The sequence below is a fragment of the Schistocerca gregaria genome, chromosome 1, assembly GCF_023897955.1.
Source record: "Schistocerca gregaria isolate iqSchGreg1 chromosome 1, iqSchGreg1.2, whole genome shotgun sequence".
In the NCBI taxonomy this organism is placed as follows: Eukaryota; Metazoa; Arthropoda; class Insecta; order Orthoptera; family Acrididae; genus Schistocerca; species Schistocerca gregaria.
The window spans coordinates 460845287-460862464 of NC_064920.1; the positions used below are offsets into that span (position 1 = coordinate 460845287).

Here is a 17178-nt window from a genome sequence, read left to right on the forward strand (position 1 = left end):
AATCAGTCTTGAGACTTTTTGGACGGATATAGTATATTATTGATTTAGCCAATAGTACTATCTACAGCCTCAGACTTCTCGCAAATGATGAAATGAATTCGTAAATTGTGGATACGGTACCACCAAAGCTATACAATTTACTGGAAACAAATGAAAATTTATGCTGGACCTAGAGTCGAAACCAGGTTTCCCACTTTACTTGAATGGTCACATTAATAGATTTAGCTATCTCAGCATACTTCACGGACATAACCAAATTTCCAAACGTCCCAGTGTCTGCTACCCATACTGTTCACGCAATTATGCGATTCCCGCACCGGGAGACGTGTTTAGTTTTCTCGTCAGATTACCTTGGGCTTTGCATGTCGAGGGTCGAAAGTGAGAGTGATTACGTTAGTTACAGGTAGGCTAGCCGTGCGGTCTAACGCACTGCTTCCCGAGCGGAAAGGCGTGCGGGTTCCCAGCACGAATCTGCCTGGTGGATTAGTGTCGAGATCCGGTGTACCGGCCAGTCTGTGGATAGCTTTTAAAGCGGTTTTCCTTCTGCCTCGGCGAATGCGGGCTGGTTCCCCTTATTCTGCCCCAGTTACACTATGTCGGCGAAGGCTGGGCAGACACTGTCTCCACGTACGCGTACACCATAATTACTATACCACGCAAACATAGGGGTTACACTCGTCCGGAATGAGACGTTCCCGGGTTGTGGGCCGGGGAGGGGGTGGAGGGGGGAGGGGTCCACTGGGGGCTGGAACCTACAGTAGCGCTGCGTTCGTTGTGGGGTGGCGCTGGGGTTGGTGGACCGCTGTGGCCTGTTGTGTGGTTACGAAGCGCTGAGGGCTACGGCGGGACGAAGCCTCTCCGTCGTTTCTAGGTCCCCAGTTCAATACATATATACATAATTAATGGTAGGTGTTTTGCAGTAATAAATTTGGTTAAAATCTTAATATTGGGAGCCAGGAGTCATACTTGTCTTACATTACGTTGCACAGTTCAGTGTTACGATACCGTGGCGGGATTGGGTCGGTGGAGCGCTGAATTCAGCAGCACGAAGGAGGAAGCTATGTCAATGGCTGATCCTCCGCGTAGCAGAACATGAGACAAGAAGCAGTTCTCTGTACGCCAGGGTGTCGACTTCGAGGCCGGTAATCGGGTCAGTTGCGCCAGCCGTACACCACCACAATATTCTACAGAATTGCTGGGGGAGAAGAACAGCAGACATCAGCGGAGAAAGCCGTATTTAAGAACCGGTAGTTAGCTGGTCAACATCGTCCATCGCAGTCATCACAATAGTCACCGTCGCAATGCAGGCCATCGCCTAGGAGGAGCCAGTGTGACGCCGCCGCCGTAACAATTGTTGGTAGCCGTCGTGGGAGTCACCGTTTGGGGAGCTTTGTGATAACGCACTGTCACCGTCCTGGGACGCAGCCGCCACTAGCGCCATGGCTGCGCCAGGGACCGGGGATCGTCGCCCGCCGACGCCAGGCATCCACCTCCGGGGACCTCCGCTGAGACAGCGCGCTGACCTGTCCCGCTGCCAAGCTGGCAGCACAACCGAGGCCCGTGGCGCGGGGTTCCAGCTGCCGCAGTATACGTCGGTGCAAGGCCGGACCGCTGCTGTGGACGCAGCAGATTCATGTCACGCCAGCGCAGCTTCAGGCACAGCAGCGGGCGCACATGTGAACATCCACCGGTCACCTCCGTAGCAGCCAAGAATATTACGAGTGGAAGCAGACCTCGCCCAGAGTGCCCACGACCAATGTATTGCAGCTGATTAACAGATGTTGTTAGCCTCTCATCGGGACCCCTCTGTGGACACATCCTCAGCACCCTCTTCTTCACATGCCCCATTTACAATGGTATCAGATGTAGTAGTTTACAGTACTTCGTTAGTGCGGTGTCTGCATGCATGCATGTCTGAAGTAAAATTGCATCGAACTTTACAGATACTGCACTAATATGTTCCTGCAGATGACTGTGTTGTCTAAGGAATCGTAATTGGCTAAAAATTTTAGTTGTATCAAGGTAGATCTGAAAAATACCAATATGGTGCACTGACTAGCAAGTGGCTCTGGATGTAAAGTTGAGTGTTTTACGAAACGAAAAAAAAATCTATAATCCTTTGACAACACGATTCAAGAGTCACATCTTGACTAACTCATCCCCTAGAAAACGCTGCAGGCAACAATATGCATCAATATGAAATGGAATGATCACAGAACACAGCTCTAGCTTTCACAAATAGTTGGCTCCGATTTATAGGCTGGGTACAGGGCTACTGAGGGTCATCTATGAAAGATATTACTCACAGAAACTTATACAGAGAACACTACATTACTGACCAAGTATGTATACGTAAGACTAACAATGGATATAAAGTGAGTGCAAAGAATGGTGCTGCAAATCGTCACAGGCTCGCTGTATTTCTTGCAACTCGAGAAAGGGTAAGATAAATGATGAAACATCTGAAATTGCAAAAACTCGAAATAAGCAGTCGAATATCTCTCGAAATTCTTCTTAAAATAGCCAAGACCCGTTTCTGTCAGATGACTTCGTATCGTACCCGTAGAGGTCATGGGAATAAAATTAGACTTGTAACAGTTTACGAACTCGCTGCGGCTGCAGCTGAAAAATAGGCCCACAACTTGTTTTATAATTGAAATAATTGCATTGCAAAATATCTTTTTTATTTCTATTTCTTGATGTTGACTAGTTCAGGACATATGTGTCCGTCCTGTTGAGTCGGTCATCCTGCCGCTTTGATCGTCACTGCAGGGGATGTTTTTGTACATGAACTATCGCCTGTTTTGTCACACTTACGATACTTCTTAATTCAACTTACAAAAGGAATTAGAACCATTTATTTCAATAATAACCGTTCATCTAGGGAACTATAAGCAATGATTCTTCCTCGAGCCACCATTGAATGGAACAGGAAGAAAGTCCAATGTATTGTACAAAAAGTATCTTCTGTGTAGCACTTTCCAGTCATTCTAAAAGGTATATCATGAATGTCAAATCAAATGTGTCAAAATTAGGAATTTAGGAAAGGACTGAATATTTTGGTATAAAGAACCCACGGTCATAAATCTATATTGCTCAGTTTCTAGAGGCACAGGTTGGAAGACCCTTACAGTGGGTGTGCTGGCTTGAGGTGAAGGGTAGTTATCAGGATGATGACCGATGATTCCTCAAAGAAATATTATCACTCGTCATGCATTTTATTGGAGAAAGAACTGCAGCACTTGCAGAGACACTCGCTTGCAGCAGTACCCCTGGGCGTGTGCTGATGACAGTAAGTGCAGCGTATTTTGCAACTAAGATCGCATGTTGTGACATTTTTATTTTATTTCCAAAATGACCGTTATCTACAGAGTCTAGCTGTAATCTTCGGATCTACTGAAAATAATATTACTGTGCATGAATAGTACAAACATAACGAGAACACACCCACTTACAATATAAAACAAAGGCGCCACAGAGTAAAAAAAAGAGAAAGAAAAAGAAACAAAAAACAAAAAGGCGTCTTTGTTTTATAAGTGGACAGTGCTCTCACTATGTCTGTGTGATATATGCACTGTAATATCATTTCCTTCCAGAAGATCAGAAAACGACAATTAGACCCTGTCGAAAAAAATATTACACACTCGATCTTGGCTGCCAAATATTCTTGTTTACGAAGTATCAGATGGCTCCCAGCAACGTGTGCAACTTATAAAAGAATGGCAAAATGATGACCATTTGCATATTCGTCTTTTACAATAATATTAAGCTACATTTGTTTTTATAGTATTACAGGTTCAGATATCCTTGTATGGAGCAGCAGCTTTCTGGCATAGCAGATATTATTTCAGTTGAATCCTTTCTATGCCACACTCAGACTCATTAGCGTGTAGAGTAAGTCATATCTCCATCTTCTTTTAGTATTATATTTATCAAAGTCGCTGTTGTTTCTGAAACTGTACTAGACTGACGATAACATACTTCACATGGTTACAAATATTTGGTGCAACTTAGTCATTGTACCACTTCCTTTGCTATGGGGTTCTTCAAGCATGATATAAATCTTTGGTTAGTTGCATCTCATACAAAGTAAATCCTCTTCAACTGCGCGTTTTTCTTATTTATTTTTAGTTGCCGATTGTTTTCCAGTTCGCTTCTTGCAGATTATTGTTTAGGATGCAGGAAGAACTGATATAAACGACAGTTACGAGCAGGGTCGAGCAAAATTTTCCAAATATCTGCGGGTTTGAAATGCATCCACTGTACAGGGTACGATCGTAACACGGCAGCCAGTCAGCGACGAGAGTGTGAAAATCTACACGTTCCACCTAATTGCCAGAGTTAACACATGTTATGAACAGTTTCTAGTTAAATTAGCCAAAGGCAGTTGTGTAAGGTAAGCAATGATAGAAAAGCTTTAAATGCCTATCCACAATTGGTTTCGTAAGACGCATTTTTTTCTGTGATGTTTACTGAGTAAATCTTGACTGTTAAATCAGTTACGCTAGAAGTGTCATTATTTCTTCGGATTATGTACACGACAGAACTGTACTGCACTAAGGTAGTCAAAAAAATGGTTCAAATGGCTCTGAGCACTATGGGACTTAACATCTGTGGTCATCAGTACCCTAGAACTTAGAACTACTTAAACCTAACTAACCTAAGGACATCACACACATCCATGCCCGAGGCAGGATCCGAACCTGCGACCATAGCAGTCGCGCGGTTCCGGACTGAACGCCTAGAACCGCTAGACCACCGCGGCCGGTAGTCGCCATATGCTACTACGATACAATAGTTATGGGAAAAAAATTAAATGCAAAGAACACATATTTTTATTTTCGCTATTGTTCAGAAAGAGTTAATAAACTTTTATCTTAACTCTTAGATTAGTAACTGTAAATCAAAAGACAATGAGCCGGCCGGAGTGACCGAGCGGTTCTAGGCGCTACAGTCTGGAACCGCGCGACCGCTATTGTCGCCGGCTCGGATCCTGCCTCGGGCATGGATGTGTGTGATGTCCTTAGGTTAGTTAGGTTTAAGTAGCTCTAAATTATAGGGGACTGATGACCTCAGACGTAAAGTCCCATAGCGCTCAGAGCCATTTTTGAAGAGACAATGAAGAAGGAAAACAGATATTAAATTTTCTCAAAAAAAAATTCTTTACATTAAAATCTGTAATTTTTTGCACCCTCCTACATAGTTAACGTTTTTGAAGAAATTATAGGCTCACATTCTACGAAGGTGACATCCTCAAAGAAATGATAAGCTCACTCCCTCGAAGATGCTTGACGTGTTGCGAGTGACTGTCGCAGCCTCGAAGATTATAATTTATTATTTTTTTATTTGGCCTTTGAGTGTGTGCTCAATTTAGCCATCGGCAACACATAGTGACAATGTACACATAATTGAATAAACTCATACAGAAATGCATATTTACAAGAAAAAAAGCTTAACTGTTACAGGCTCGTACATAATTATAGTGACCAACTTTGAGTATCGACTTTAGCACAATCGTTGCAGAATGGCTGCCAAAGTGTGAACTTAGCTTAAAGACGACGCATTAGCGACACGTGTTGGTCTGGCATATTTTGTTCATTTGAACGTCTGGTACCGTAATCTGCTTTATTATTGTTTCCTTTGGCTGTACGTTCTGTAATTAACTGAATTAAAAAATTTGAAATGTTTTGTTGCACCAACAACCTCCGTCCAAATCTCACAACCTGTTGAGGGGCATCCAGGCGAGCTGGCTATGATATCCTGTAGCTGTGTGCCGGAATACTGCTGCCACAACGTGCTGCAAGACCCGAGAAGGCCGCAGTGGCGAGCTGAGTTTCCACTTGCCATGGCACAACGCTGCACTGCAGTGTTCACCTACGTGACTAGAGATGGATCCCTATCACCAAAAGCTGGCTAGAGAAATCAAAAAGACCCGCCGCTCCGCCCCTAGCAGCACCCTGTCGATTCAAGTGTACTGCTAGACCAGGCGAAGTGGAAGCGTGCTTGGCCCATAACCCAGAGGTCAGTGGATCGGAACCACGCTATGCTACCAGAGATAGGACAGAGCGGATTAGGTTGTGGAAAGGGGCCAGAATAAGTTTTCTGTTAGTTGCACTCAAGATACCAATTTTATTTATCCACACACATAATATAACAACAAGAATAGGAAACACTCAAAGTTTTAATCGACCTTCTTTGATTAACTTTAGATCGGCTGAAGGCCGCACTCAAAATCCAAGATGCAAGGCCTAAGTAAGAAATTGACATACAAGGTTCTTCTGGAGGTGTGACCCAAAAATATTTTCTAAATCTTCAATCTAAACAGGCTGAAGGCCTTAGTACTTTAATTTTAAAGGGACGCGGCTGAAACGGCAGAAGGCCTTATCTTAAAACAATTGAAGGAAGTTCGGCTAAAGGCCCCATACAAAACTATCACAATGGAATGCCTTAAGGGCAAGACAAGGACATTAATTTAAGAGATATCAACACTCGGCTGAAGGCTGCACATCAGCAAATAATTTAACGGCTTAAGTCCTAAAGGAAAAGTTTCAATTTTAAAGACAGAAGGTCGTACCATAAAACATTCATATAAAAAAAGAATAACAATCTCATGCCTTAAGGGTACGACAGGAACATTAATTCAGGAAATATTAAAAGTCGGCTGAAGGCCACACATCAGCCAAATAACTCAAAGTGGAAAGTTACTATGTAACACACACGGGACGGCGCTCAGAAGTTTCTAATGGTCGCCCTAGAATTGAAACACTAACGTCCGTTTAGGCGAGACAGGCACGCTGACCAACAATCTCTTAACCGGAAGGCAACCCAACCAACAGAAAGCCGACGAACCAACCGACTACCTGATTTCGGTCACCAGACCAACGCCACTACAACCAAAATGCCAGCGAGGCAAAGAGACCAGTAACACTGGTCTTCAAATATTGGTGTGTTAATAAGCCCAGGCACAATAACTACTGAGATACATGAACATCGCCACTGTTGTGGAACTACACGCCGTGGCGGACAGCATGAACACGGTAAGAAAACACTCACTCACTGCTCTGTCGCAACCGACCAACTGGCTACTGCAGTACGTAGACAGCATTACAGATTTTAAAGCATTGCTCAGTGGAACTGACACAGCGTACAAAGTGTTCCACGAAATACCGCTACAAGAAACTCTAACACTGGTAAAACGAATCATTGATGAACAACTAGAACAAATCACAGGCGGATAACACACAAAACCGAAAGACGCTCGGTGACAAAACATATCGTCTGAACAGACGACCGACCAACAACCAACTAAGGTCGTTGCCACTCGAACCATGTGCGTCAGCAACGGTCGGGCGAGTCTTGACTATTCGGGCACACTGGCTCGGACCCAAACATGCAGAGGTAACTCTTGCCTATTGGCCTCGACGTCTCAGCACAAGAAGGAACAGAGCCACGTCCAGCAAGATGACCCAGTGGCGAGGCCCAGAAACGGTGAAAAGACCAAACACACGTCGCTCAAAGAAGTGGCCAACTGAACGACCGACAACGGTCGATACCGCTGCCAACTCTGTCCGTCGGACAGTTTATCATGTGTTGGCGAGTACTGGTTGTCCGCGCCTCCCTAGCGCTCCATCCCCGACTGCTGCTACTTCCCGACTGGGCTTCTGCCGAGTTCCAACTCAACGACTGCCAGGTGCGAACTCATTTCACGACACACGACGACCGGGGAGTGATAGCCGTCCAACAAAGATAATACGGCAGGGCTAATATCGATACGCACTGCTGCTGCCATTTAAGGGCAGGCAACACAGCAATTCAGTGACACAAGTAATTGAAATTAAAATGACGAGGCGGCCGTAAGGTAAAAACTAGATGTTAAATAGTAGATGGCACAAACATGAGCCACGCACGGCTCATGTGACGTGAGTGTTCACAACTTTACTCACGCTGTAAATCAATAACTAACGTTGCACTGGAATGTCCTTGACTGAAAGTCTATCACAAACATAGCATTGTATGTTTTTACATAGCCGACATTCATGAAGCCATAGTAAGGGGTGACCTGCTCAAAGACGGAGTGAAGACTGGGTTGAGTAAGACAGCCACGTGATTACACCGAAGAAAAAAATGGTTCAAATGGCTCTAAGCACTATGGGACTTAACATCTGAGGTCATCAATCCCCTAGAACTTAGAGCTGCTTAAACCTAACTAACCTAAGGACATCACACACATCCATGCCCAAGGCGGGATTCGAACCTGCGACCGTAGCGGTCACGCGGTTCCAGACTGAAGCGCCTAGAACCGCTCGGCCACTCCGGGCGGCTTTCACAGAAGAACGCAGGCGCTGGCGGTTACAGCGCTATTTACTGTGATATGTGCCCCGCTAGCTGCGAAGCTGGTGCCAATAATATCGTGTAGGCTTCTGGAGGTTTGACTGAAAACTAGCCAGCCTGTTTGTCTTGATGCCGGAACGTTTCCGTCGGTCTCCTGATGGCAGTGTAGCTAGCGGCCCTGAGCTGCGGCAACCAGCAGTACATGCCTGTATGGTTGGTGGTGTGTTGCAGGCAGCAACCTCAGGATGCAACAGCATTTCATTTCAATACAACCAATTTAGATAACTGAAAGTCAACCAATCATTTACACCAAGTGAACTTAAAACGAGAGAATATTTCTTCAATTAAGTAGCGAGAAATATTTTTCAGGCGTTATTACCCAAAAACCTTGAATGACTGAGATATGTTACCTGCCTGCCTCTTTCTAATGTTTTGTCCAAACCTTGAAAATGAGGAAGTTAAGGTATAAATATTTTTTAGAAGGAGCCTCAGTATTTTGACTGACTTGATCTGACTCATCATGGCTCCTTCTCCTGTCCAACGATCCAACTTCTTCATCTCTGAACCGTCCTCAATTACTTCTTAGATATATTCCAAACTCTGCCTTCCCCTGTAGTTTTTGCACTCTTCCGCTGGCTGTAGCGCCATAGCAGCTTTCCATGATGTCTTAACACACGTGATGTCATCATGGCCCTTCTTGTAGTAAGTGTTCTTCTTTTAAACATTCCTTCGCCGGTGTTGCAGGGAACCTCATGTTTACTTTATCAGATCGTTCAATTCCCAGCATTTTTCTTTTGCGCCACTTATAAAAAGATTCAGCTCTTTTCAAGTCTTATCGGATTCCATGATTCACCTCAATACAGTTCAGTGCCCTAAACGCTAATCCTTAGAAATTTCTTCCTTAAATGAAGGTATATGTCTGATGCTAGCAGACTTCTTGTTGCGAGGAATGTCCTCTCTCCTGTGCTAGTCTGCTTCTTATATCCTCCTTTGCTTCTCCCGTTTCAAGTTATTTTGCCCGTAAAGAAGCAGAATCCTTTCATTCCACCTATTATGTGGTCCCCGATTTAACTGTCGAGTTTATTAGTGATTTTATTTCTGCCACTGTTCATCACTTTTGTCTTTCTTTGCTTTGCTGTAATCCCATAGGCTGAGCACATTAGACCAATCAGTTCCTCAAATCTACTAATTCATCCTCGTTTTCACTTATGATATCAGTGTCATCAAATAATTTTATCATTAGTATCCTTTGCCACTCCAGAGCTTCTCTTTTATTTCCATCATTGCTTCTTCGATGTACAGGTTGACAAGCAGGAGAGAAAAACTGCGTCCTTTCCTTACATATGTTTTGTAATGCGAGCACTTTCAACTTGACCTTCCATTCTTATTGCTTCTTCTTGTTTTTTATACATATTGTATATTAGCCGTCTTTTCCTAGAGTTTATACCTATTTTTCTCACAATTTCAGATACCTTAAGCCACTTTAAGCTGCTGAATGCTTTTTTCTTGGTCCAAAAAATTGAGAAGGTACAGAGCGTTCAGTTAGCAATGGAAAAGGCCAGTAAAACCCATTTACCTAAAAAATCTAAATTATTTTTATTTCACTCGACGTCAGACTTGCTCAAAAATTACAAAATTCAAATTATGTTCTCCACAGGCACTGAAACAACTTATAAATGTGCGTTAATGGACCCAGTTTACAAAGAGCATTCAGCCTTCGTCACCAACACTCGTGACGAGCACACCACCTGGTAAAATGGCACTGAACGGATCATACATGGTAATTAAAATGATTGGAAAACTCTCAAAATACACGGATACGTATAAAACACGCACAGCAAAAATAATGTGAGAAAGACCATTCCACGATAATACGAAGAACATGAAGAAAAGACACTTTTAAATGTCGCTAGTTATTGATTATCATCCTAGTTCCCGACTTTCAAAATCCGAATATTTTTTAGTTGGAATATGTTTGGTGTGGACGGTTCTGTTTATATAATCGCAATTAAATTTAGGCCAGGTATTTACAACCATGCCTGCGTGAGATGTCGTAAATTAGCCACACCACCAGGACGGTGGACATCAGGTGTAAAGTACTCCAAAGGCGTACCAGACTTATACAAGGAACCAAATCAGTAACATTAGAGCAGTATATCTCGGTCACTCAGGAACTACAATAACACCAAGATTGTGACAGAGACCACGAGATACTGGGAAAATGTGAAAAAAGAATCTATCGATACCAAGGTCGCGGAGAATCTCATCAACTGTGACGGTGGATACCAGCTCAGCACCACCTGGAATCTCGCACTCGAGCTTCTGAAAAGTCAACGGAGGCAACATCGTTCCGTGATAAACAGAAACGGGAGTGGAGACAGAGAAAACAGCCCTTGGACAGAGCATCAGACACTACAGACAGAAAGAGTCACGCCACCAACAGGCCCAACAGGAGCGGACGTAGGATGGAGCACGATGAGAAAACAGAACTCATGGAGCGCACAATGAGAAGTGCGAAGCCAGAGGCCTACTCCAACGTGCGTGGACTTCACACACACAAGCCCAAGACAACCAGAGGAGGATCAGGCAGTCGGAGGATAGAGCGCCTCGCACAGCGCAGACATGAAACACAGCATCAGATGACGGACAAGCCGGTTGCGGACGGCAGTTGGAACACGAGCGGTAAGAGAGGACAACTAGAGCCGCTCATGACGGGCGCGGACTACGGATGGAGTAGCTGACGTGAGGGGGTCGAAAACGGAGCATCAAACGACTGACATTTACGCTCCTAACGCTGACGCTCCATTGGCGAGCTTTCCTTGCTCGGCCTGTTGAACAGTGTAAGCATTAGTATTCTGTTCCTGTGAGGAAGAAGGAAAACAAAATCCTTATCTATTTGACTTGGCCTGGGGTGATATGGTGGTGATATCGTTTGTCTGCTCGATAAGTAAGTACTATTCTGGCAGCATGTCAGGCTAACACGTCATTGACCTGTAGTGAAGTTGTAGGCCTAGTTCGCTGACGAGACAATTGTGGGACGTCCCACCTTCTCGTAGAAGCGGGATGCCAATGTCCTAGTGCAGTAGACGAGTGGAGTACTCCCTTGGGAGATGCAGAGCAATCTTCAGGGCGCAGCTCTGGATCCTTTGCAGAATTGCGATGAGTGGATCAGCTGTCTTTCCCATACCATGTCAGCAAATACCAGCATTGATCGAACCAGTGTTATGTACAGCATGACACAGCGGTGTGTTGGCAGCGTCGACTGTGGGTTGAGCAGCAGGCAAAGAGCGGGTAGACGCCCTATGGTTCTGCTTCAGACGAAGATTGCTGCACGACTCTTTGCTGCATTGAATTTCAGCAGCCACTTCGTCAACTATGTGTCCAAAACGTCACACACGAGCTGGAGGCGACGTCTCATGGTGTGTTTGTTTATGCTGCGGGTAAACGGCGCTGCGTCATCAGCGCAAAGCGCCAATTTAACACCTGTCACCTGCATAATGTCGGCACTGTACCGGGAGTAGAGCAAGCGGCCGAGTACTGATCCCTGCAGTACCCCTGGGCATATCTTCCGATCCGTGGATGCACAATGTTTTGCCATCACGTGGAAGGTTCGCTCATTTAGATACGATCTGAGGAGTACTCTATGCAATGTTGGCAACCCAAGTTCAAAAAGCTTGTACACGAGGTCGTCATGCCAGGCAGAATCGAATGCCCTGTATACGTCAAGGAACGCAGCTCAGAGGTATTTCCAGTGCTCTTATCGCCGGCTGTACAAATCGCAGTAGCTTGTGAGAGGTCGAGTGGCTACTTCGGAGAACAAATTGTTTGTCTGCAATTACACCCTCCTGGGTGATGTATTCCATCAGCCTTTTTGCATACAGCCTCTCGAAAACTTTCGAAAGAGATGGGAGCAGTTTCATAGGTCGGTAGTTGATTTTCTGGTGTGGGTCTTTGCCGGTCTTCGGGATGGCCACAGCTTCAGCGTGTTTCCACGCTGAAAGGTAGCTGCCCGAACGGAGTATCTCCTTGAAGACTTCGGCTAAGTGCCGAGGGGTTCCCAGCAGAAGGTTCTTCAGCAAGTGGTTGTTGACACCATCGCTGCCTCCTACTTTCCTAACGTTCGGCAAGAGCAGTTGCACTGCGTCTTCGTCGAGCTGCACACAGAGATCGATGCATAACGAAAATTAATAAAGTGTTCAAGTACAGAATATCCAAGAGTTCTCACGTTACCAGGCACGTTAGAAACGTTTTCCAAACTGTTCACCAAGGCGCGCCACAGCACTGCTACAAGACTGCTCTAATAATACTGCAACATTAGACACATTCTGCAACAATAACGGATACAGAGTGGTGGAACGAATATCCACTGTCTTATGTTTACAATCTGTTGTAAGGTAAAAGCCATTCAATTCTTATGGATGAAGTTACAAACACGAGGGCCGTTCAATAAGTAATGCAATACGCTTTTTCCCCGCCCAGTTTCGGTTGAAAAAATGCGGAATTTGTTATGGGACATTGAGGATTGTAGCCGCTTCAGCCTGTACAGTCTCATGGAGTTCCGAAAGGTGGCGGTACTACTAGCAATCTTCAAAATGGCGTCTGTAACGGAAGTGCTTTCCAAGAAGAGAGCTGCCACTGCGTTTCGTTTGGAGAAAAACTAGAGCATTTGCCGATATTCGCAGACACTTGCAGAATATTTGCGGAGATCTGGCAGTGAACAAAAGTACGGTTAGTCGTTGGGTGAGGCATCTTTCTTCATCGCATCAAGGTCGCGCATATGTTTCCGATCTCTCGCGTGCCGGCCGGCCGCACGCAGCTGTGATTCCTGCAATGTTAGAACGTGCGGACACTCTCGTTCGAGGTGATCGACGGGTCACAATCAAACACTTGCTGTACTCAAAGCTGTGTCCCCGATGGGTTCAGCGTGATCGTTGCTATAAAAATGGAAACGAACTTCTCCTTCTCCATGACAATGCGAGGCCTCACACAAGTCTGTACATCCGAGAGGAACTCACAGGACTTTATTGTTCTTCCTCTTCCACCCTACATCCCGGATCTCACACCTTCCTACTTCCATCCGTTTCGCCCAATGAAGGGTACAGTCCGTGAGAAGCAATATGTGGGTGATGGGGAAGATTTGATGCAGAACGATGTTGGCACCGACGTTGGTCATTGGAGTGCTGCTATGTGGACTTACAGGTCCCCCAATAAAGTGGCGTAAGCGCATAGCACTGAACGGAGATTATGTCGAAAAAACGGGTTTTGTAGCCAGAAGAGTGGGGAACCACATGGTGTATTGGAATCCTGAATAGAACCATCCTGCTTTCAGAAAAAAAACGTATTTCATTATCTATTAAAAGGCCTTCGTATGATGTTAACAGAAATGCTGAACCAACTACGAAAAAAATCAATGATTGGGGTATCGATGATTATTCAATGTTACAACAGTTTTTAATATCTAAAGCAGTTGTTTGTCTTAAAATAAAAGATCTGTTTAGCAAATCACAAGTCTCAGCTTTTCAAACAGTTCGAAAAATACTCCCAAGAAAGTAGTATCGACAGATCTGCATGTATTTAAAACTCATTTGAATTTAAATCTTCGGAACCAAATATGTTACTGAATTGTCTTAGCAGTACATAATGACAAAATCTGGCAGCAAAGAAATTCACGACTTTTTGGATATCAGTAAAATATAAATTATTGGCTGTTCAGTGCTACAACTCTATGCAACATCATTTCATTTGCAATTTCCTAATTGTGCTAATCTGTGGTTTCGATGGCGGTCGTAATGAAGAGTAAATGGCGTGCGAAAATTAATGTAAAAGAGTAAAATGTGGGCAGCTGTAGTGAGTCTAATTCCGAGAATTGCTAAACTGTCCACTTAAAAAGTCCGCCCGACAAATTAATTTTACTGACAATAAATGTGTGCGGTAAGCTGTTTGTCAACGTAAAGCACATGTTTCATGGTTTATTATATTTTTAAACCAATCAACTACTTTAACTGTCAGACCAGCGTTTTCATTTAGGATGCTGATATTTTAACAATGGCGGATGCCGGAAAAGTCTGTTAACCAATGCACTACACAGTGGCAGAAAAACACCGTGATGTTGCGGTGCGTTTACGTAGACTCTCATAACTGAATATTGCTGACAACATTCCCCGACCATACGAATTACAGACAATTATTTGGTAACATAGCCTGTCATTGTTGCCCGGAAATGTTTGCGGCAATGAATGTCTAGGCCAGAAGTGTTTACAAGGGGTATAGTATGGCAGCGGAATGGACGAAAGCAAACTAATGGAAGTGAATTCGGCACGCCTGCTTTTGCATTTCAGAAGCCCTAGAAATTAACTAGAAATTGAGAAATCAGCTTTGTAGACTAGTTCTTTTTCTAAGAAGCCCTAGAAATTAACAAGAAATCGAAAAATCAGCTCCGTAGACTATTTCTTTTTGTAAGTTAGTGACCTGCTTGCTTAACTGTAACTCGCGAACTGGTATTGGGTATATACTTCTACCAGAATGTTTAAACACGAATGCATCATAAACTCATAAAATGCAATATTAATAACAAATATTGTCTACCAGTTTACGACCAGATTACCAATAATGTTTCCGTTTTGGGCTACTCATGATTTATATGGAAATTTGATGTTAGTCTTCAAAGTGAATTTCTCATCGACATGCTGCTTGGTACCAGACCCTTTGATGGAAGGCCTTATGAAATTCAGTAGGGTATCTTGAAATAAAAATGAAATAGTTTTGCTAACTCTTTATGGTGGTTTATCATTTCAGTAAGAGAATTATGAAAATCATAAATGCAGTACATTTACGACGAGAGTCATGTGACGTGAAAAGTAACGTAAATAAATGTCAATAAAGACCATAATAAAAATGACGGCTGATAAATTGCTACCTGAACGTAGGAACATACTTGATGAAGTTTGTAAAAAGTTTGGAAGTCTTAAGAACCCATATAGAATACAATTATGGCTCACTGCTGCAAATATTCCGCTATGACGTAGCATCTTCAAATTGTGAGTTTTACATACATTACTTCCTGTGTTCCATAGATAAGGCAGTAGATGTACGTATCATATTTACGTAATTCTTGGTTCTCTCGTTACCCCACTTCTACATTCTTGCTAACTACAAAGAAATGGAAAACCTCGGTGTACGAGCACCATCTTCAGAAATGAGGCGAAATGATATTGTTTCACCAATCAGATTTCGTGACTTGGCAATGAAGCGCTGTCGGAGTCAGAGAGACAGAGAGAGGAAGTGAGGCAGAGAGAGAGAGAGAGAGAGAGAGAGAGAGAGAGAGAGAGAGATAGAGAGAGAGAGAGAGAAGCATATACAGCCAAGGACAGAGATACATGAAATATTCTCCACCCTTGGAGGGCAACACCGGCACACCTCGGCCATACATTGGCAAGGAGCTGGGATAGCCTGCTCCATCATAATATGGTCAGGCCACACCACTATATTGCCGTGCACAACAGCCATGTCGGATCTACGTTGACCACAACGCTACTGCAACTACACCTTGCCGTGAAATATGGCCCTTGTAAATGTTAATGACAACCTGACGCCATTTAAGAGTAACTAGTAAGGCTGCACACATACCTTGAGGCCACGGGTGGCGATGAGAGGGTATACGTAATCATGCGTCATGGTGTCGACCAGCACCGTGAGACCCATGTAAGGCCCCGTGGCGTTCACACGTAGTACCTTTCGTATCCGCGATGATCCCTTCCTGCACATAGGAAGAATTACTGCAAACATCTTCTAACGCGCACATTAGGTTTAAGTCCACAAAGTGCAAGCTCTGTTGACTATTGTGAATGATCTATGACTAGCTGAGTACTCAGCATTGTTAGGGTATGTAATATTCCAATCTTCCATCAATCCACCTCCCTCTCCTCCCTCTCTGTCCACATACTCCACCTCCACTCTCTTTTCATCTTCTCCTGCTCTTCCCATCTGCTCCTTCTCCCTCTGTCCATCTCCTCATCCCCTCTCGAACACTATTACCTCCTTCCCTCTATTTGTCCATCTCCTCCTCCTTTTCCTCCTCCTCCTCCTATCTACACTCCTGGAAATGGAAAAAAGAACACATTGAAACCGGTGTGTCAGACCCACCATACTTGCTCCGGACACTGCGAGAGGGCTGTACAAGCAATGATCACACGCACGGCACAGCGGACACACCAGGAACCGCGATGTTGGCCGTCGAATGGCGCTAGCTGCGCAGCATTTGTGCACCGCCGCCGTCAGTGTCAGCCAGTTTGCCGTGGCATACGGAGCTCCATCGCAGTCTTTAACACTGGTAGCATGCCGCGACAGCGTGGACGTGAACCGTTTGTGCAGTTGACGGACTTTGAGCGAGGGCGTATAGTGGGCATGCGGGAGGCCGGGTGGACGTACCGCCGAATTGCTCAACACGTGGGGCGTAAGGTCTCCACAGTACATCGATGTTGTCGCCAGTGGTCGGCGGAAGGTGCACGTGCCCGTCGACCTGGGACCGGACCGCAGCGACGCACGGATGCACGCCAAGACCGTAGGATCCTACGCAGTGCCGTAGGGGACCGCACCGCCACTTCCCAGCATATTAGGGACACTGTTGCTCCTGGGGTATCGGCGAGGACCATTCGCAACCGTCTCCATGAAGCTGGGCTACGGTCCCGCACACCGTTAGGCCGTCTTCCGCTCACACCCCAACATCGTGCAGCCCGCCTCCAGTGGTGTCGCGACAGGCGTGAATGGAGGGACGAATGGAGACGTGTCGTCTTCAGCGATGAGAGTCGCTTCTGCCTTGGTGCCAATGATGGTCGTATGCGTGTTTGG

General features: G+C 44.8%; 1 protein-coding gene across 1 annotated transcript in view; it reads right to left on the bottom strand.

Moving 5' to 3' along the window:
* Positions 1 to 17178, bottom strand: part of LOC126353870 (sodium channel protein Nach-like) — a 224665-nt gene that overhangs the window by 187980 nt on the left and 19507 nt on the right. The window contains exon 2 of the mRNA XM_050003093.1: positions 15958 to 16087. Within this exon, the coding sequence (XP_049859050.1) occupies positions 15958 to 16087 (130 nt within the window). The remainder of the gene's footprint in view (positions 1 to 15957; positions 16088 to 17178) is intronic.